We start from the raw sequence: 21,572 nt of genomic DNA, 5'->3' as shown, positions 1-21,572 counted from the left end.
CGCTGAAGACGACACGTCTCCATTCGTCCCTCCATTTACGCCTGTCGCGACACCACTGGAGGCGGGCTGCACGATGTTGGGGCGTGAGCGGAAAACGGCCTAACGGTGTTCGGGACCATAGCCCAGCTTCATGGAGACGGTTGCGAATGGTCCTCGCCGATACCCCAGGAGCAACAGTGTCCCTAATTTGCTGGGAAGTGGCGGTGCGGTCCCCTACGGCACTGCGTAGGATCCTACGGTCTTGGCGTGCATCCGTGCGTCGCTGCGGTCCGCTCCCAGGTCGACGGGCACGTGCACCTTCCGCCGACCACTGGCGACAACATCGATGTACTGTGGAGACCTCACGCCCCACGTGTTGAGCAATTCGGCGGTACGTCCACCCGGCCTCCCGCATGCCCACTATACGCCCTCGCTCAAAGTCCGTCAACTGCACATACGGTTCACGTCCACGCTGTCGCGGCATGCTACCAGTGTTAAAGACTGCGATGGAGCTCCGTATGCCACGGCAAACTGGCTGACACTGACGGCGGCGGTGCACAAATGCTGCGCAGCTAGCGCCATTCGACGGCCAACACCGCGGTTCCTGGTGTGTCCGCTGTGCCGTGCGTGTGATCATTGCTTGTACAGCCCTCTCGCAGTGTCCGGAGCAAGTATGGTGGGTCTGACACACCGGTGTCAATGTGTTCTTTTTTCCATTTCCAGGACTGTAGGTGTTCATTCTTTCCGCGCGCTATACGAGATTCGAATAATAGAGAATTGTGAAGGTGGTTCGATGAACCCTCTGCCAGGCACTTAAATGTGATTTGTAGAGTATCCACGTAGATGCAGTTTTCGGCCAGGTGTATGCACTGTAACTGTTCATTTGAACTTCATAAAGCGTATGTATTTTTGACATGTTTCTCGCATTTTTGGAAATAGAATTTTGACTATCTGGATGATTTGCAAATGGGTCCCGGCCGGTAGCTAATCATCAAGTAAATAAAAAAAGTGAAATTTACAGCTTTGGCTGGTACTGATAAACAGTCGAAAATATGTCAAGTAGTACGTGGAGAACAGGCAAAGACAATGCCATGTTAGAGATAAAAACACTAGAGCATATGCTAACAAGTGAAGCTATAGCATAACAAACAGAGAGGTACAACACAACCTTTGGTTGATACTAAACAGCATACATCTGTGAAATAGATCGTAATATTAAGTATACAACATAAACAGAAACAAAATGTTATTTAGTTGAACTGAGTGCTTAGTAAAATAATCTAGTTTTAATCAGCATAACCAAAGAAGTTGGGGAGAGGAGGTAGAACTATTTCTTTAAAGTGAAATTTTAATCCTCTACTATATCAAAGGCAAATGTAAAGAAAAAGAAAAGATTATGGGGAAAGTGGGTAGAAGAATTGAGGAGAAGAGGGAGTGGGAAGGAGGGAGGGGAAGAGAAGGAAACGAAAACCGGCAAGGGGGGTGACAAGGGACGTCCACTGTCAAGTATAAGCTTACGCATTAACTAAGCAGGTAAATATAATCCAGCTAACATCCGTGTAAATAAACTCAAAAACATATGTTAATGTTATACTACATGTTCTCCTTAAATGAGGAGATACTTGCAGAGTGAAGCTTTTTCCTAACTTTGTTTATTACGAATAAAAAGTTGTTAAGCACAAAAATTATTTTCATGTAACCTTTAAAATTCTTATGTACGCTATGGAATGTCTTCATGTGTTTTGTTAGCATATTTTTTTCTTGTCATTCCACGCTTCTTCTTACTTGATATTCCCACCTTCTCCCATGGCTGACTTCCGTCCTTCCTTCCTCCCCCCCCCCCCCCCCCACGCCACCTTTTTACTTTGTGTTCGTGCTCTGATTTATCCTGTGGCTACAGTGGCTCAGTCAATAATTTTGTTTATGGTTTGTCCCCCCCCCCTCCCAAATTTGCCTTCTTCATCCCCTCCCCTCTTCGCAGGTGATTGTGCTAGTAATATAAGTACAGTTATCTACTTAATTAATATATAAGCTAATACTTGACTTTTAATGTCCCTTGTCTGCTCTTGTCCGTTTTCTTTCTTTTCTCCCCCCACCTTCTCCCCCCTTCCCCTTCAATTCTTGCTTGTAATCGCTTTCTCTACTAATTTTTCTGTTTCTTTTCCTATGTCGATAGTGCAGCATTAAAATTTCACTTTAAAGAAATAGTTCCACAACCCCGCCCCCCTCCTTTGGTTCTGCTATTTAAAATAACAATATTTTACTAATCACTCAGTTCAACTGAATGTAGTTCAGTCATTATATATTTATTAGCAAACAGTTTGGTCAGATTAGTACATTTACTATATTGGTGACAATTTTGCTGACTATGGTTGGCCTGCAACGGCAGCTTGTAATCGTTTACATCTTGGTATAACATTCCTGCCATTTCTGCCCGTAAGTATGACGGTTATAACGTTTCACTATCTTGTCAGATCGCACAGACTCTAACGTTTTGCATTTCTCCGGTAGGCCAAGCTAGAAAATTGTCTATTGACGAGACTAGGAGCACTGTGCAAACTGAAGGACAGCTGAAGGCTTTCACCTTGAATTCCAACGACTATTTAGCAGCTGATTTTCCCCAGGTATATGCATGCATGAGTATCGGTTTCAAACAAGGCAGACATTTCTACCTTCGGTGGGTGATGGTCCATCGTAACCAGAGTTCCGAGGGAATAATGGCATGTGTACTGCGTACATTAGACTTTTGGGGTCGGATACCCCGCAGAAGGCCGTGATTCACAGTGGACAGCAGCCAACTTGTGGTACAAGTAATTGCGGTTTTGCTTCTTCTCAATTGATCCAAGGCGTCGAGTGCATCGATGGACTAATGAGACGTGTAATATGGATTGTTGTATTTCAGGTTGCAGAGAGTTCTGTGATGTTTTGGGGATGTTTTCTGTACCACGACTTGCGTCTGCTCAGCCATGTTATCGTGAACATTCGCAGTGACCACCCGTTTTCCACGATGCCAACGGTCGAGTTCATACGGCTGCATGCTTACGTTCCTTGTTTGACGAACACTCAGACACCCATCAAAACTCGACCGGTCCACAAAATCGCGCGAAAAAATGCATAATGTCTTAATTGTCTTTTGTTGTGCTTGAAATAGCTAGACCAAGTGGGGAAATTAATGTGGGAAGAGCACTAATGAATCAGTGACTGACTTTAAGCTTTGCACTTGAGTTTAACCTCATCCTTTTCAGATTGTTGCAGAAGAGAAGGAACCTCCGAAAGTTGTCTATATTAGTCTTTGCATTTCGTACGATAAAAATGGTGTAAGTTCTTTCTATTACTGTTATCAACTTTTATCAGATTCTTTTTCAATGAACTCAATTAAAAAGTCTGTAGACAAAATTTTTCTTGCTTTAAACTGTCGAAAATCTGTACACTCGTCAGCGTATATTCGTTCATTCAACCTATGTGGAGCCTATTTCAGTGCCATAACAGTTTTCTGATGCTGACTGGGGACACGAGACTAGAGTTAGTCAAATAAGGTGTATATTACTTTCTTTTCATCGAAAGTTCAATTAACAAAAGATTGACCACGTAGAGTTTGCAAGTTCGTATATCTATACTCTGTTCATATCGGTTCTTTTCATTTATGCAATAGACAAAACTCTGAACATCTAAGCTTCAAACGTTAATCAAAATAATGATCACGAAACATACGTTACAGTTTGAACTGGTTCTGAATATATTTTCCAGATTAACTACAGCGATTTACTCTTTATGTCTGCTATTTCTTCTAGCTAGTAATTACAACAACAGTTCGAAAATTCACAAAAACTGAACATAGTTAAGCCACAACAATGGTTTTTACATTTCTCTCTCCCAAATCGCAGACTGGACTCTACTCCACGCACCATCCCGAGGCCGGCCGCTGTGAGGTCATCAGTCCCCTAGAACTTAGAACTAATTAAACCTAACTAACCTAAGGACATCACACACATCCATGCCCGAGGCAGGATTGGAACCTGCGACCGGAGCAGTCGCGCGGTTCCGGACTGAAACGCCTAGAATCACTCGGTCACAACGGCCGGCGCAGCAAATAGTAACTAGAGTCGCACAGAGCAACTACTTGCACAGTACGTATAGTAGCCGTCACATTGCTTGCTTAATTTTCAAAATTATGTTGGTCGCTACCCCCAAGGGAAAGCTTTTTTCTGTTTATTCCCAGTCCAAGTGACACACCACATGTCTCACAGCTCACGTCACTGTTAATGGTTATTCCGTGCTCGAGGAATTCGATGAGTATCGGACCTTGCCTGCTGAGAGCATAAGCGTTGAGTTTTTTAGGGAGAGGTCACGACGGGTGCTTCTGTTGCCTGTCAGTTTCATTACGATATCCCAAAGCGGCATATGCAAAGTTCAATCGATTTTGTCGTTACGACTTTTCGTATATTTTCATTTGAACACTGCTTATATAACGTAGAACGAACAGAGAAGAGCCAGCGAAGAGCGGGGCGCCTTGTCTCGGAATAGTTTCATAAGCGCGAGAGCTTTACGGAGATGTCCAACAAAGTCCAGTAACAGACACTACAAGAGAGGCGTTTTCCACCACAGAGAGAATAACTGTTGAATTTCCGAGGGCGCACGTTCCGTGGACAACACTGACGGAAAAAACATCAAAAAATAATTAATGTAGAGCAATGAAATTTCTGGAATACTTTGCTCTAGATAACTTATTTAAGTGATAAACATTGCAAGATCATAGGTTAAAGTAAGCACGAGATAAGGCATCGCGTATGTGAAATTCTGGTACATTATATATATATATATATATATATATATATATATATATATATATATATATATATATATATATATATGAAGGTGGTATCTGCTCTTTCAGACATGTCCGAAAGAACAGATACCATCTTCATATACACTCCTGGAAATTGAAATAAGAACACCGTGAATTCATTGTCCCAGGAAGGGGAAACTTTATTGACACATTCCTGGGGTCAGATACATCACATGATCACACTGACAGAACCACAGGCACATAGACACAGGCAACAGAGCATGCACAATGTCGGCACTAGTACAGTGTATATCCACCTTTCGCAGCAATGCAGGCTGCTATTCTCCCATGGAGACGATCGTAGAGATGCTGGATGTAGTCCTGTGGAATGGCTTGCCATGCCATTTCCACCTGGCGCCTCAGTTGGACCAGCGTTCGTGCTGGACGGGCAGACCGCGTGAGAAGACGCTTCATCCAGTCCCAAACATGCTCAATGGGGGACAGATCCGGAGATCTTGCTGGCCAGGGTAGTTGACTTACACCTTCTAGAGCACGTTGGGTGGCACGGGATACATGCGGACGTGCATTGTCCTGTTGGAACAGCAAGTTCCCTTGCCGGTCTAGGAATGGTAGAACGATGGGTTCGATGACGGTTTGGATGTACCGTGCACTATTCAGTGTCCCCTCGACGATCACCAGAGGTGTACGGCCAGTGTAGGAGATCGCTCCCCACACCATGATGCCGGGTGTTGGCCCTGTGTGCCTCGGTCGTATGCAGTCCTGATTGTGGCGCTCACCAGCACGGCGCCAAACACGCATACGAACATCATTGGCACCACGGCAGAAGTGACTCTCATCGCTGAAGACGACACGTCTCCATTCGTCCCTCCATTCACGCCTGTCGCGACACCACTGGAGGCGGGCTGCACGATGTTGGGGCGTGAGCGGAAGACGGCCTAACGGTGTGCGGGACCGTAGCCCAGCTTCATGGAGACGGTTGCGAATGGTCTTCGCCGATACCCCAGGAGCAACAGTGTCCCTAATTTGCTGGGAAGTGGCGGTGCGGTCCCCTACGGCACTGTGTAGGATCCTACGGTCTTGGCGTGCATCCGTGCGTCGCTGCGGTCCGGTCCCAGGTCGACGGGCACGTGCACCTTCCGCCGACCACTGGCGACAACATCGATGTACTGTGGAGATCTCACGCCCCACGTGTTCAGCAATTCGGCGGTACGTCCACCCGGCCTCCCGCATGCCCACTATACGCCCTCGCTCAAAGTCCGTGAACTGCACATACGGTTCACGTACACGCTGTCGCGGCATGCTACCAGTGTTAAAGACTGCGATGGAGCTCCGTATGCCGCGGCAAACTGGCTGACACTGACGGCGGCGGTGCACAAATGCTGCGCAGCTAGCGCCATTCGACGGCCAACACCGCGGGTCCTGGTGTGTCCGCTGTGCCGTGCGTGTGATCATTGCTTGTACAGCCCTCTCGCAGTGTCCAGAGCAAGTATGGTGGGTCTGACACACCGGTGTCAATGTGTTCTTTTTTCCATTTCCAGGAGTGTATATACAGTTAAGACTCGCCGGCCATTTGACCATCTTCTTCTGTGCAGATGCACAACCAGCGCCCGAACTCTTACGGGAATCGGCAACAAGCCGCGAGTAATGAGTATAATGGGCAGGGGCGCTATGAATATAGTGCGGACAATAAGTTGGGAATGTGGGTCTCACGGGAGGCGTGCCAGATTAAGTCCCTGCAGTCGCTCTGTCTTCTGTGTCCTCGATGGCTCAGATGGATAGAGCGTCTGACATGTAAGCAGGAGATCCCGGGTTCGAGTCCCGGTCATGCCACACATTTTCAACTGTCCCCGTTGACTTATATCAACACCTGTATGCAGCTAGGATATTCATTTCAAGGTAATTACGTTAATAACAAGTGCAACCACCAGAATAGTGAATGCAAGCATGCTCACTCGCATGCATTGTGTTGTACAGATGCCGGATATTAGTTTGTGGGATAGCGTTGCATGCCTGTTACAGTTAGTCTGTCAATAGAGAGACAGTTAATGCTATTTGTGGATGATGCTAGAGTTGCCATCCGATGGTGTCCAGTATGTGCGCGATTGGAGACAGAGCTGGCGATGGAGCAGGCCAAGAGAACATATCGGCATTTTGTAGAGCTTATTAGGTTACAAAAGCGGTATGTGGGCGAGCGTTATACTGTTGGAAAATACCGCACGGAATACTGTTCATGCAGACCACTCTGGCCGAGCGGCTCTAGGCGCTTCAGCCCGGAACCGCGCTGGTGCTACGGTCGCAAGTTCGAATCCTGCCTCGGGCACTGATGTGTGTGATGTCCTTAGGTTACTTAGGTTTAAGTAGTTCTAAGTCTATGGAACTGATGACCTCAGATATTAAGTCCCATAGTGATTATAGCCATTTGATTTGAATACTGTTCATGTACGAGATGCCAGCGCAACAGGTCGTATCACCAGACTGACATACAGATTTGGAGTCAGGGTGTGTAGGATAACTACAAGAGCGCTCCTGCTCTCATACGAAATCATACCCCAGATCCTATCTCCGGTATGAGTCCGCTGTTTCTAGCATGCAGACAGGTTGGTAGTGGGCCCTCAACTGGACTCCTCCTAACTAAAGCACGGCCATGACTGGCACCGAGGCAGGACCAGCTTTCATTAGGAAACACAACAGACCTCCACTCTGCCTTCTCTCAAGTTCTCGCTTGACACTAATGAAGCTGCAAATGGCCTCGGTTTGGGATGAGTGGAATGCACAGAGCGTCTGGCCCGTAGCTGTCATTGAAGTAACCTATTTGTAACAGTTCGTTGTGCTGCTGTGGTGCCATATGCTGTCCAGATTGCTGCTACAGATGGCCTTCCCTCTCGGTATTGCCACATGGCACGGTCTTCTGCGACCGTCGATTCCCAAGACCGCCGCTGCCAGCAGTCATGTACAGTGACTACACTCTTGGCAAGTCTTTCTGCAGAATCGCAGAAGGAACATCCTGCTTCTAGTATTCCTATTACATGACTTCGTTCAAACTCAGTGATGTGTTTAAACAGCGTCTTTGTCGCCTTAAAGGCATTGTAACGTATTACTATCTTTACGACGTTTCTCATCGATCCATATACGTTATCTCGCATTTCTAGCTTCTTCTCTCACAAAAATAATGATAAAATTTCAGAAATTCAGGGTCGCCACCAGCCCAAGCCCTTTCTAACCATTTAGAAAAAAAACGGAGCTGGAAAATTATTAGTTTAATTACTTTAATAATTTCTTTAAGTATCCAGATAAACAGCACTCCATGTCGTGCATGAAGCAACTTGATTAATTCAGGATTGGAAATCGGAATACGTGTGTAAGATCAAGACCACAGAATTTATCTTTCACGTAGATTATTTATTGTATCGAAGTATTTGGTTGCACATCCTAACTACACATTACTGGTGCCTGACTAGAAATGTTTAAGTAAGAATTACGTGAGAATGTAACAGAGCAAAATTTAACTACAGCAAGAAAAAGCACAGAAAACGGGGGTGGGAGACAATGATACTGTCATCTCCTTTGCATTCATACCATAAAAATTCAAAAATGGTTCAAATGGCTCTGAGCACTATGGGACTCAACTGCTGTGGTCATAAGTCCCCTAGAACTTAGAACTACTTAAACCTAACTAACCTAAGGACAGCACACAACACCCAGCCATCACGAGGCAGAGAAAATCCCTGACCCCGCCGGGAATCGAACCCGGGCGTGGGAAGCGAGAACGCTACCGCACGACCACGAGATGCGGGCATACCATAAAAATTTCTCAGTGAGATTCCCATTACGATTCTACGCATGCACTATTCTGGACAGAGGTTTAACCAATCCACGAGATTGTGCGATAGTTATTCAACGTACTAACTGCGTCTGCTGCTTGCAAACGGCCGAAATAGAGCACGTGGTGCATTCCGAATCAAACTGTTGTGCTGCTTGGTAGAAAGCGCACGAAAGAACAGATATTCTTGCAGAAATTATAGCTCATAAAACAAGCAAACTGTTAAAATAAAGCCTATTGCGGTGCTGTGGTGGACCAGAAGGGTCATTGATTACCAAACACGTGGCACAAAATCGACACACAAAGACAAAAGCAACTTCCACAAAACATAAGATTAAAAATCATTAAAAATCATACTCACTTCGACACAGTATTACACTCACGTACCGTTGAAGTGATCCTAACCAGCTTTTCCTAATCAGATTTACCGTGTGAAATTCTACTTCATTGTTGTTCAAAATGAACAAAGTAGCTTCCACACTTTTAACTCAACACCCAAAAATCGCCTATTTAAAGCAATCTAATTATGGCATATTCGGAAAAATAACTCGCTTCACACGCTTCAGTTAAGCAAAGTCCTTAAGTATTTCAACAGTTAAACATAACCAAGTCCTAACTCAACTTGCTTCCTATCACCTGAAACCCCCCTTAAGAGCTACGATCCGTACTCACCAAGCGTTCACCGAAGAGTGCCGCTTTCTCTTTCGAGATTACCTAGTTCCCAATGCAGCGAAAGCTACCAGCTAGCCCTCCGTCACCAACCTCACATACAAAAACAGCCTTCGACTAAGATGGGTAAACCTCTCTTTTCAGGTACTGGAAACCTAAGTTGGTCATCCTGTGCTCTCCTTCGAACGAGAAGCAACATCGTCTGCTCCCCACATTCAAACACACATATGATATTCAATAGGCCTTATCTGAGTGCTCAGTCCTTCTGGAAGAGTTCATGAATTGAGCTAAAATCGGGTAGTAAAGTGAATAAGTTGTACCGAATGCCCCGGCCGCGGTGGTCTAGCGGTTCTAGGCGCGCAGTCCGGAACCGTGCGACTGCTACGGTCGCAGGTTCGAATCCTGCCTCGGGCATGGATGTGTGTGATGTCCTTAGGTTAGTTAGGTTTAAGTAGTTCTAAGTTCTAGGGGACTGATGACCACAGATGTTAAGTCCCATAGTGCTCAGAGCCATTTTTTTGTACCGAATTCGACAAGCGTCTTATCAAACGACTTCACAGAGACGTTTCAGCATCCTTGATCAAGGTCAACTCACCACTTCCAATCTCAAAGGTAACTAACGCTCACGACACCTACAGCGTGTGATTAAAACAAACCTGATTTGCATTCTCATAGTGGAGCTACTAGCGTCACTCTTATGTCACTGGCGCAAAATTTGAATAGACGTCATCTTTCAGCTGTAGAAACACGCCTACCAACTTTCGTTTATGTCGCACTACGCCTTCTTGGTGTTGCGATTTTTTTCGGTCAGAGTGTTATTTCTTCTCATACAGATACCGCGAAACTACCAGCGAGAGAAATTATAGGTCTTACGGCTGCTTACAAACAGTAGTTTACCGCTCGCACCATTCTCAAATTGAACAAAAAACAAGTGGAATGATAGTGGTAACAGAAGTTCCCTCCGCCACACACCATAAAGTGACTTGTGGAGTGTAGGTTACATGCAGATCTAGATTTTGAACGGAAACTTACAAGGAGGTTTTTGACGTAAAATGGCAAAAGAAATATGTTATCAAGCTATCTGAATGACCGCACGGAATGTTGATCGAGGTGCTCTTTCGTAAATAAGGTCTGCTGTAATTCGCCCGACTGCTCTGGGCCGGGTTTTTAGCGGGCATTCGCCCGTTTGCCGATCGAAAGTCCGGCTGTAATCGCGTGTTGTGCTGTAACCTGGCAACGGGTTGGTCGATGCTCGCACACTGAGTGCCCTTCAATGTTTCAGACGCCCAGCTCTATTCCGATGACCCAGATCCAGTTCTGATGGCCCGAGATTCTAGCTGGACAGCCGGACAATTGGATATCAGATCGGGAACCGCCTCCTTGTCGGTCGCGTCTCGTTCATCAAACTATCAGTTCGTGCGCCGAATTCCACTCGCCGCTGCCTCGCCAGCATTTCTGTGGCTCTATGGTCAGCTGTCAGAAAGTTATAGCACCACTCGCGTTCCAGTCTTGACAGCAGATCCCCATTACCTAAAAACGATACTCTCATGGGAAACTTTAGGTATGATACAATGAATGACAGAACTTATACATTATAAGAATGTTTCAAGAGAAGCACTTCCTTCCAGAGAAAAAAAAGGAAAATAGAATTGAAAAATACTAAATTGTAACTATTTCATCAAACAATAAAGAACTTTGCAGTTGGAGATCAGGTCCACCTTGTGCAAAAACATAGTTTTGTTTCCTTCTCACCCAAATATGTTTCCTCACTGCTGTGACTCATCAGAGGATACACTATTTAAAGTCAAACCTCGTTAATCGGGGTCCCATTATTTCGGATCTCCGGTTATCCCTGAACATGTCTTTTCAATTTTTTTGAGACATGGCATTTAGTAGCACAGCAGCCTAGTACCACATTTATTAAGTTTAAATTCAGCCAACTACCGCACACATATCCTGGCGCGATGTTAGTTAATAGTACTCTGGTGCCTCCGTTTGTTGCGAATGTAAAATGACATCAAAGCTAAATAAACTGCTAGTGTCCATGGACAAAAAGTTAATCGCACTGTACATTATGAATAAAGGAGAATCGTCAGAAAACATTGGTACTGAATTTGGTGTTAGAACTTCGCCTTTCCTAGATTGAAACAACCGGAAATAAATTGAATAACTTTAGTTCAAAATGACGACAAAGGACAGTTTAAAAATCAATAATGGAACCGCTAGATGACGGATTTTCATGTGGTTCAGTGCAGTGGAAGTCCTCCAGGGGTTACATTAGGAAAGGAATTACAAAATCTTATTTTCTTTGACAGGTTGACTCCATATCAAGTATTAACATGCATGAATCTGGCATTTTTTTATTGGTTGCTATTCAGTAAGATATAAGCTTCCACATTAGATGACTGTGCAAAAGCTATTAAAAGGTAACGATAGAATTACAACGAAGATTTGTTGTAATGCCTCTGGGAAACATAAAACCCCTCTTCTGATAAGGGCAACCAAACCATTCCTTTGCCTTAAAGTCCGTGAATCCTCCCTCCTTGAGAATAAGTCACAAAATACTGCATGGATGTACGGTTTGCTTTTTAAAAACTGTTTCTTTGAGATTTTGTACCCAGTATAAGGAAACTGTAAACTTAACTTATACATGTTAGAAACTTATCTTAGTTCAAAAACAGACGCTCCCTAATTTCATTATATATTTACGGGAGAAAAGGTATGTTTCTGAGAATTTTCATAGGCTTGTAAGCGTGTCTTTCCGAAAAATTTTGACAAGATTCATATTCACGCATCCAAATATGTAAGAACTTTGAATATCGCTGTCACTTAGATTCCAGAGATCACGAAACAAGTTCTCTCGCGCAGGCGCAATTTGAACCTTGTCATTTTACCCTTTTCATTGCACCCTTATAATTACTGTACTATTTTACCACTGTTTCGCTTCTTCTTCTCTATTCCTTTGCGCCAACTCTGTGGCTTATGCTTCCTCTTCCGATAATTTCCACTGATTTTCACATTTTTGTCAACATTTCCCATTTCTACCTCTACCATGTTCGCTATTTGTATTGTACTGAATGCGACAACTGAACACTTCAAACTTTCTCAACTTGGTTCTTAAACAGATTAATATTACATATTACACAAGGCTTATATTTCATTTTTAGACTTTCATTAATTCCAATATAATCTACCTCTACCCCCAACCCTATTCAAATTTCAGTTTATTAACTGTTGTCTGTCTATCATTTGGTACAGAGTTGTCTATCCTGCTACTCAGCTGTTCAGTTTCTTTCCGCTAGAGGAAAGCTGGAGTGTAGTGGACGGTTGGTCCGTTGTTGACATTACAGAAATCATGTCTAACGAAATGCAATACATTCTCTGTGTTGTATTACATCCTAAGGTGATATTTAGGGATTAGAGCGATGGCAATTTTGATACTTCCCGTATCTAGTAAGAGATGGCAGCGCTTTTCTTCAGATTTTTCCATTTTAGGGTTATCCTGTTTTGTGTGCACATCTTCAAATGGACTTCAATAACGTATTATCAGCTATAAGGAATTCTGCATCTACGTTTTATACTACGTACAAGACGCTAATTCAGCCAACCGCCATACCGCAACCTGGTGCACATAAATGGTAGTCGTTGTGTTTACACCACTGTCAGTTGACAGTTGCTGATGAACGTGAACACTTGTAGTCCAATATAGTTATGTTTATGTTTGTACGTAATACTCTTGTATTCGACAAACCGATGAGTAATGATCTTCATGGTAGTGAAAAGGGCGTGTCCGCAGCTCGTGGTCGTGCGGTAGCGTTCTCGCTTCCCGCGCCCGGGTTCCCGGGTTCGAGTCCCGGCGGGGTCAGGGATTTTCTCTGCCTCGTGATGACTGGGTGTTGTGTGACGTCCTTAGGTTAGTTAGGTTTAAGTAGTTCTAAGTTCTAGGGGACTGATGACCATAGTTGTTAAGTCCCATAGTGCTCAGAGCCATTTGAAAAGGGCGTATGGAATGTAATGCGATATCCAACATTGACGGACAATGTGTTGCAAAAATTTTAAAGCATAAGTTACATTGTGATTCCATAGGTTATTTAACAAGACAGTTTGTCAAGTTGTAATACCATGATTGTAAAATATTTTGCATAAACTTCTGTTCATCCTCTTGCAGATCCGATGATGTAAGCACAGCTCTCTCGAAACCGGTCATCCAACAGAATGCTTTTTTAGCTATATTGGCTTGTGAAATTATCTTCAATTAGACATTGCAGATCGCCTCCAGGAATGTATATCAAAATGTAATGCCTAGTTAACTAGGTAATGGACCATCAACAAAGATAAATTAATGTAAATGTTGACGTCCTCTCACGCGTAGCTAGATGCTGTTAAAATTGTGGTAGATGCTTTTTGCATTCGGCTGCAGGCAGTGGCCCCTTGCGGGGTCGCCCGCATTGCCACCAGCGCCCCCCCCCCCCCAAGTCAGCCCCCGCACGCTTTTCGTTCGTTTCTTTCGCCAGTCAACGCGGCTGAATCGAGTTATGGAGTAGTTGTACTTTCCTATGTAGCAGGCGCGTCCGCGTCATCGTATTTTATACGTTTCTGACTGGCACATACATAGGTAACACATACCCACGAGAAAAGTCGCGGCCGTTCTAGTGATCTCGATATGTTATTCTGTCTGGCATGTGTTCGAGAAAAGTCGCGAATATTCTACTGTTTTCTTGTACAGAGAACCTTCGATACGTAGCCGAATAGGAAGCTAGTTTACATTCATGTAAAATTCAAACATACGAGGGCTGTTCAGTAAAGAATGAGCATAATTTTTTTATGGTCATAATTTCTCGCGCTAAAATTTAATCTTATGATATTCTGTTAGCTTAATGTGCAACAAACACGCCGTAGTAGTTTCATTGTTGTGACTCCTGCTTCCCGCCAGTGAGTAGCGGGCACGGTCAGACATGTTCAGTATCGCCAACCGCTGCAATGGAGATAACACGCGAGGAACAATATGAGACTTTGAAATTCTGCTTTCGTCTCAACAGATCTTCAGCTGAGGCCTACCAACGTTACAGACGGCCTATGAAGAATCTGTTTTTCCCTACAACGCAGCTCGAAGGTGGTTTAAAATGTTTAAAGAGGAGAGACAAGCAATTTCAAAGGAAGGTGGACCCGGTGCTCCAGTTGCTGCTCGTACGGAAGAAAACATCAACACTACTGCTGTCGCTGTGAGAGATGATCGACGAATTACCTGAAAATCACTTTCTGAAATACTGAACATTTCATTGGGTGCCACCACACGTTGGTGACAGAATAATTTCACATGACACGTGTTTGTGCGCGATAGGTTCCAAGACTGTTTACTCCCGAACAAAAGGACATTCGCGTGCAGGTCTGCATGCAGTTAAAATTGATGTTAGAGGAAGGTCCGGAGTTCCTTTCAAATGTAATCACTGTTGATGAAACTTGGCTACATCATTTTGATCCGGAGAGCAAACGGCAAAGCTCAGTGTGGCATCTCCTTCATCACCAATCCCCAAAAAGCAAAAGTGGTTGCTTCTGCTGGGAAGGTCATGGTCATCTCAGTTTTTGATATTCTTGGAATGGTTTTGTCAGTACCTGCACACACATCAGTAACTGGACAATACTACAGGGATGTCCTGAAAACATTGCAAGTCCATATCAGGGGCGGAAGACCACATTTCCGTGAAGCAGGCTGGATGTTGCACCACGATAATGCGCGGCCGCATATTGCCAAATGAGCTACCATTCTTTGAAGAAGAATCACTCTTTGTGATTAAAGAGAGACTAATTGGAGAGATCCTTTAATACAAGCAAACGAGCATAAACGCCCTTAATGATCATGATTCTGTTATGCAAGCGTTGTCTGTTTGTCCTAGATCTGACTGTCCTACTTTTCACGCGCTGTACAAAATATTTGCTTGTCTACCTGCATCAATTGCTACAGTATAAAGAAGTTTTTCAACATTGGGGCATACAAAGACATGGCTGAGGTCGACAATGAAGGAGGAGCGACTTAATGGCTTAGCTCTGTTGAACACTCACCCTGACATTGATGGTCCTATTAACGATGTAATTAACCAATTTGCCAGGAAGAACAGGCGCATAGAATTCATCATTTAAGGAGGAGAACCACAATTGTAACTTTTTTGTACGAGGGCCATTCCAAAAGAAATGCACACTATTTCTGTAAAAATACCGTTTTCATTCGGAATGTGTGAAAGTTTTATAGTGTGTAGATACATCCTTCCCGCTTGTTTTCAATCTAAGTTCAAACTGTTCCCGTGAGTGGCGCCGTCACAGCATGTCTTCAAGGTGGCTGCTACACTTGACGTTCATCAGAAGCAACTTTCTGTCATAGAATTCCTGTGCCGTGAAAGCAAGACAGTGGGAAACATCCACAAGAGGTTGAAAAAGGTGTATGGAGATGCTGCTGTCGATCGCAATACAGTTAGTCGGTGGACAAGCAGGTTACGTGATGAAAGCGGGCACGGCAATATTGAGGATTGTCCTCGCAGCGACAGGCCTCATACTGCACGCACTCCAAAGAATGTGCAGAGAGTTAATGGATTGGTGACTGCTGACAGACGCATCACAGCGAAAGAATTGTCACGCTACGTTGGGATAGGGGAAGGAAGTGTTGCAGAATACTGAAAGTGTTGGCGTTAAAAAAGGTTGTTGCCAGGTGGGTTCGCAGGATGTCGACAGTGGCTCACAAAGAAACAAGAAAAACGGTATGTAGCAAACTTTTGGAACAGTACAGGAATGGTGGAGATGAATTTCTTGGAAGAATTGTGACAAGTGATGAAACAAGGCTCCATCATTTTTCACCAGAGACGAAGAGGCAATGCAAATTCACCCAAGAAAAAAAAATTCAAAACCACACCTTCTGCTGGAAAAGTTATGGCTACGGTGTTTTTCGATTCCGAAGGACTCTTGCTTGTAGACATCATGCCAAGTGGAACCACCATAAATTCTTATGCATATATGACGACAGTGAAGAAAATTGAAGCTCGACTGAGTCGTGTTAGACCACATCGGCAAAAGCAGGATGTTTTGCTGTTGCACGACAATGCACGGCCACATGTCAGTCAAAAACAATGGAAGCGATCACAAAACTCGGATGGACAACACTGAAACATCCGCCTTACAATCCTGATCTGGCTCCATGTGACTATCATCTCTTTGGGAAACTGAAAGACTCTCTTCATGGAACAAGGTTTGAAGATGATGACTCCCTTGTGCACGCTGCCAAACAGTGCCTCCAACAGGTTGGTCCAGAATTTTACCGTGCGGGTATACAGGCGCTGGTTCCAAGATGGCGTAAGGCAGTTGAGAGGGATGGAAATTATGTGAAGAAATGAAAATATTGTTCCTAAAGGATGTATCTACACACTGTAAAACTTTCAAACATGTAGAATAAAAGACGGATTTTAAAAAAATAGAGTGCATTTCTTTCGGAGTGGCCTTCGTATCATAAGATGGCATTGTCTTGTATATTCAGGTTAAATAAAACTTCCTTAAACTTAGCATGTGACTTGATTATTTTTTATTACGGTAAAACTGAAGGTAGTTCAAGATACCTTTAGCGCCCCCTCCTCGAGGTTCTGTATCTGCCACTGGATGCAGGTGGCGCCCGCGTACCTGCGAGCGGCGCTGTCCGCCGTGGTGGAGGCGCTGACGGAGCTGCACAGCAAGGGGCTGGAGGTGCGGCCGGTGGCCAAGCAGTGCAGCGCCGCCAACGCCGGCTCGCCGTCGGACGACGAGGGCGACGGGGGCGGGGGCGTGGACGCCGAGGACGCCACCGAGCCGCCGCCCAACGCCACCGGCAACTACGACGCCTTCCTCAGGGCCATCGCGCTGGTAAGCACTGGGGTGACCAGGTCTCTCCCGTATTACGGCAGTATTCTCTTACCCCTCGCGACTCCCTTACTGAACGCCTCTTTCTCCCGTATATTTCGTCACTGATCACTATTGAAGTACAATCGATAGTTCAAGTACCATGATCGATAGGTCTCGTAAAGGTTTCGTATAATACTCGACACTGTTGTCGACATACAGTGTTATTCGCGTTCTTGATTTTACGGAAAGAAGAGAGTTTGGATCAAGGAAATGCGAAGATTGAACAAGGAATGCCGTAGCCTACGCATCTAGCGGGTTCGTGACAGGGGAAATGTTCACTTCTCAGTACTGTACTGGCAACCTACCGATGTGCTCGCCTCGTACCGATCAGTAACTGTGGTACAAATAACACAATGATCAACAAGGAGCCGTACAAGTAGATTATAGAGACCCTCATTATGTTATTTATTTCGCAACTCACTCACACAACGCAAGAAAATTTCTGAATGCTTCGAAAGAGTTGATTCCCTGTTCAGAGAAGCAACAGCAGACTGATAAAGTCAGAGCTTATGATAGAAACCATTTTTATTATAACTGCAAAGAGTATTTTTGATTTTCACTAGAAGGTAGAAGACTGTAGAATTCTGCAGCTTCTGCACATAAGTACTTGTAGGGACCACAAGATTTACAGGGTGTCCCATTGATCTTGACCACTGTTTGTCCATATGCAAATTACAAATGAATTACCGAATAAAAAAATACATGGTGCCATTTTAAAAAGTCATACCGCTGTTCACATCTTTGTAAAAAGCAAAGCTACAACGAAGGCAATCATGCTGATTGATGTCCCCCTGACGGCTAAAGAACATTTGCTTGAAACATTTTGTAATTTGCATCTGGACAAGTAGTTATTTAGGTTGGGCAAATTTGTCGGATTGTATTGTGATTATATTTGTGTATTACATGCAGTGAACAAATAAATTGTTATGTTTAGGTTAGTTTACATTATTTTTCATTCCACAGACCAAAAAATGAGAGGACAGTCGTAGTGTGGCATATGTTAGAAAAATATAACAAACATATTTACAACACTTGTGTGTAATTTTAATCTCTGAATTTGCACCACACCTAAGTCTTGTTCCACGCTTCTTTCGGTTTGTGCAATTACCCACAACATGGTACCGTATGACGTAATAGAGTAAAAGTAAACAAAATATGCCAGTTCTTTTATATTTATATCCCCAGTGTAGCCAATTCCAAGAAAATTCGACGGTCTTGTGCAGCTGAAATTTATTGCTGCTAAATCTCCCTTAAACGTTTCTTAAAACCAAGGTCAGATGTTGACCATCTCCCTCAAAACGCCCTAGTAGGAACCTCCACTCCAGAAGTGCCCATGCCTAATTATAGGGTGGTAGCCAGGGATAACTATATCTGTCATTAACTGTATATTGTTGTACAGGATGTATTTCTAAACATGACCTACACAGTAAGGACCTGAAGGCCACACGATGCCAACCGACCTCCATGTCTTGGTCTGCTAGTGACGTCATTTGATTCTGGTCTGAAGGGAATGAAGTAGACATATTACTGTCCCAATGGCTGTCAGCTTTCCAAGCTTTGGTTCCGCTATTTGCCTTCCATCTATTCACTCTTCCTCATGAAGCTGAGTGCACTCTTTTTTCTACTTCTTCTACGCATGAGCTATTCTGTACTTAGTTTATTTCAAGTGTTTTTCCTTTATTTTCTTCCATGTTTCTCTCATCATTTCTCGAGGTTTCTCCCTTCTTTCTTCTGTCCAAGTGACTCCCGTCATCATCTGTTTTCCATGGAAACCTTTGGAATCTTGCAATTTCTTTCTGAGTAGCACTCTTGCCTCAGTATCTTGCGGAGTGATTAGGATTTCTTCTCTGTCCCTTCCAATTACTTTGCACCATGTCTCATCCATTTTTAGGTTATCGAAATGAATGAATAGGCTCTTTGTCGGTCTGTTGGTATTCATTCTTTGTATGAGGCTACAGAAAGTTTTCTTCTTTTCCCTATCAAGTCTGTAATTTTTTCAGTGCATGTGTAACATCCACTATTATTTGGTCCTGTGTATCGTGTTTGCTCTTTAATTTGTCCCGCAATTTTCCTTAGTATTTTTCTTTCTGTGTTTACCAATGTTCTATCATCGCCTTTTCGTTTACAGTTAAAACTTCTCCTGCATAAAGTGCTCCGGTCGAATAACTGTGAAGTAGTGTCTACAGCATTGAGGTATATTTATTTCTTATTATATATATCATTAGTGAGGTACTACAACATTTACATCTTCTTAATTATTGCTTTAAGGGCGTCTTTCTCCCAAACGCCTCCCACAATATTTTTTATTGATTTATTTATTCATACAGGGACCATTTGACAATAATATAGGTTTTGTTATCATAATGAAAATAAATATCTCAAATATATATAAATATAGGATATATGTTGTTAGGAGGATAAGATAGGTGGTCGCCTGTGCACCCACTGAAGGAACCATCCTGACATTTCGAATATATGAATTATACAGCCAAGTGGTTGCATAAGTTTAATGTAAAAACCTTGACCAGGTTTCAATACCACTAAGGGTATCTTTTTCAGAAGGAAGTCACGTAAATTACATAACATTATGTCTTCTCTTTTAACAAGCTCTATCTGTGTAACAATTTTTACTGTTTCCCTGGAGAGCTTTACATCATATTTTCTGTTGTTTCACTTGAGCTCTTTTGCCCAACGCTACCGGCAACTACGACGCCTTCCTCAAGGCCATCGCGCTGGTAAGCACTGGGGTGACCAGGTCTCTCCCGTATTACGGCAGTATTCTCTTACCCCTCGCGACTCCCTTACTGAACGCCTCTTTCTCCCGTATATTTCGTCACTGATCACTATTGAAGTACAATCGATAGTTCAAGTACCATGATCGATAGGTCTCGTAAAGGTTTCGTATAATACTCGACACTGTTGTCGACATACAGTGTTATTCCCGTTCTTGATTTTACGGAAAGAAGAGAGTTTGGATCAAGGAAATGCGAAGATTGAACAAGGAATGCCGTAGCCTACGCATCTAGCGGGTTCGTGACAGGGGAAATGTTCACTTCTCAGTACTGTACTGGCAACCTACCGAGGTGCTCGCCTCGTACCGGTCAGTAACTGTGGTACAAATAACACAATGATCAACAAGGAGCCGTACAAGTAGATTATAGAGACCCTCATTATGTTATTTATTTCGCAACTCACTCACACAACGCAAGAAAATTTCTGAATGCTTCGAAAGAGTTGATTCCCTGTTCAGAGAAGCAACAGCAGACTGATAAAGTCAGAGCTTATGATAGAAACCATTTTTATTATAACTGCAAGGAGTATTTTTGATTTTCACTAGAAGGTAGAAGACTGTAGAATTCTGCAGCTTCTGCACATAAGTACTTGTAGGGACCACAAGATTTACAGGGTGTCCCATTGATCTTGACCACTGTTTGTCCATATGCAAATTACAAATGAATTACCGAATAAAAAAATACATGGTGCCATTTTAAAAAGTCATACCGCTGTTCACATCTTTGTAAAAAGCAAAGCTACAACGAAGGCAATCATGCTGATTGATGTCCCCCTGACGGCTAAAGAACATTTGCTTGAAACATTTTGTAATTTGCATCTGGACAAGTAGTTATTTAGGTTGGGCAAATTTGTCGGATTGTATTGTGATTATATTTGTGTATTACATGCAGTGAACAAATAAATTGTTATGTTTAGGTTAGTTTACATTATTTTTCATTCCACAGACCAAAAAATGAGAGGACAGTCGTAGTGTGGCATATGTTAGAAAAATATAACAAACATATTTACAACACTTGTGTGTAATTTTAATCTCTGAATTTGCACCACACCTAAGTCTTGTTCCACGCTTCTTTCGGTTTGTGCAATTACCCACAACATGGTACCGTATGACGTAATAGAGTAAAAGTAAGCAAAATATGCCAGTTCTTTTATATTTATATCCCCATTGTAGCCAATTCCAAGAAAATTCGACGGTCTTGTGCAGCTGAAATTTATTGCTGCTAAATCTCCCTTAAACGTTTCTTAAAACCAAGGTCAGATGTTGACCATCTCCCTCAAAACGCCCTAGTAGGAACCTCCACTCCAGAAGTGCCCATGCCTAATTATAGGGTGGTAGCCAGGGATAACTATATCTGTCATTAACTGTATATTGTTGTACAGGATGTATTTCTAAACATGACCTACACAGTAAGGACCTGAAGGCCACACGATGCCAACCGACCTCCATGTCTTGGTCTGCTAGTGACGTCATTTGATTCTGGTCTGAAGGGAATGAAGTAGACATATTACTGTCCCAATGGCTGTCAGTTTTCCAAGCTTTGGTTCCGCTATTTGCCTTCCATCTCTTCACTCTTCCTCATGAAGCTG

The 21,572-nt window shown here is 43.4% G+C and overlaps 1 protein-coding gene across 1 annotated transcript in view; it reads left to right on the top strand.

Moving 5' to 3' along the window:
• The window catches only part of LOC126234649 (ionotropic receptor 25a-like), a 313,787-nt gene that overhangs the window by 155,905 nt on the left and 136,310 nt on the right, over positions 1-21,572 (top strand). Inside the window, exon 7 of the mRNA XM_049943384.1 lies at positions 16,920-17,153. Coding sequence (XP_049799341.1) covers positions 16,920-17,153 — 234 coding nt within the window. The remainder of the gene's footprint in view (positions 1-16,919; positions 17,154-21,572) is intronic.

Source organism: Schistocerca nitens, chromosome 1, assembly GCF_023898315.1.
Source record: "Schistocerca nitens isolate TAMUIC-IGC-003100 chromosome 1, iqSchNite1.1, whole genome shotgun sequence".
Taxonomy (NCBI): domain Eukaryota; kingdom Metazoa; phylum Arthropoda; class Insecta; order Orthoptera; family Acrididae; genus Schistocerca; species Schistocerca nitens.
The sequence above is the reverse complement of the archived record's forward strand: the minus strand, read 5'-3'. Positions and strand labels throughout refer to the sequence as shown.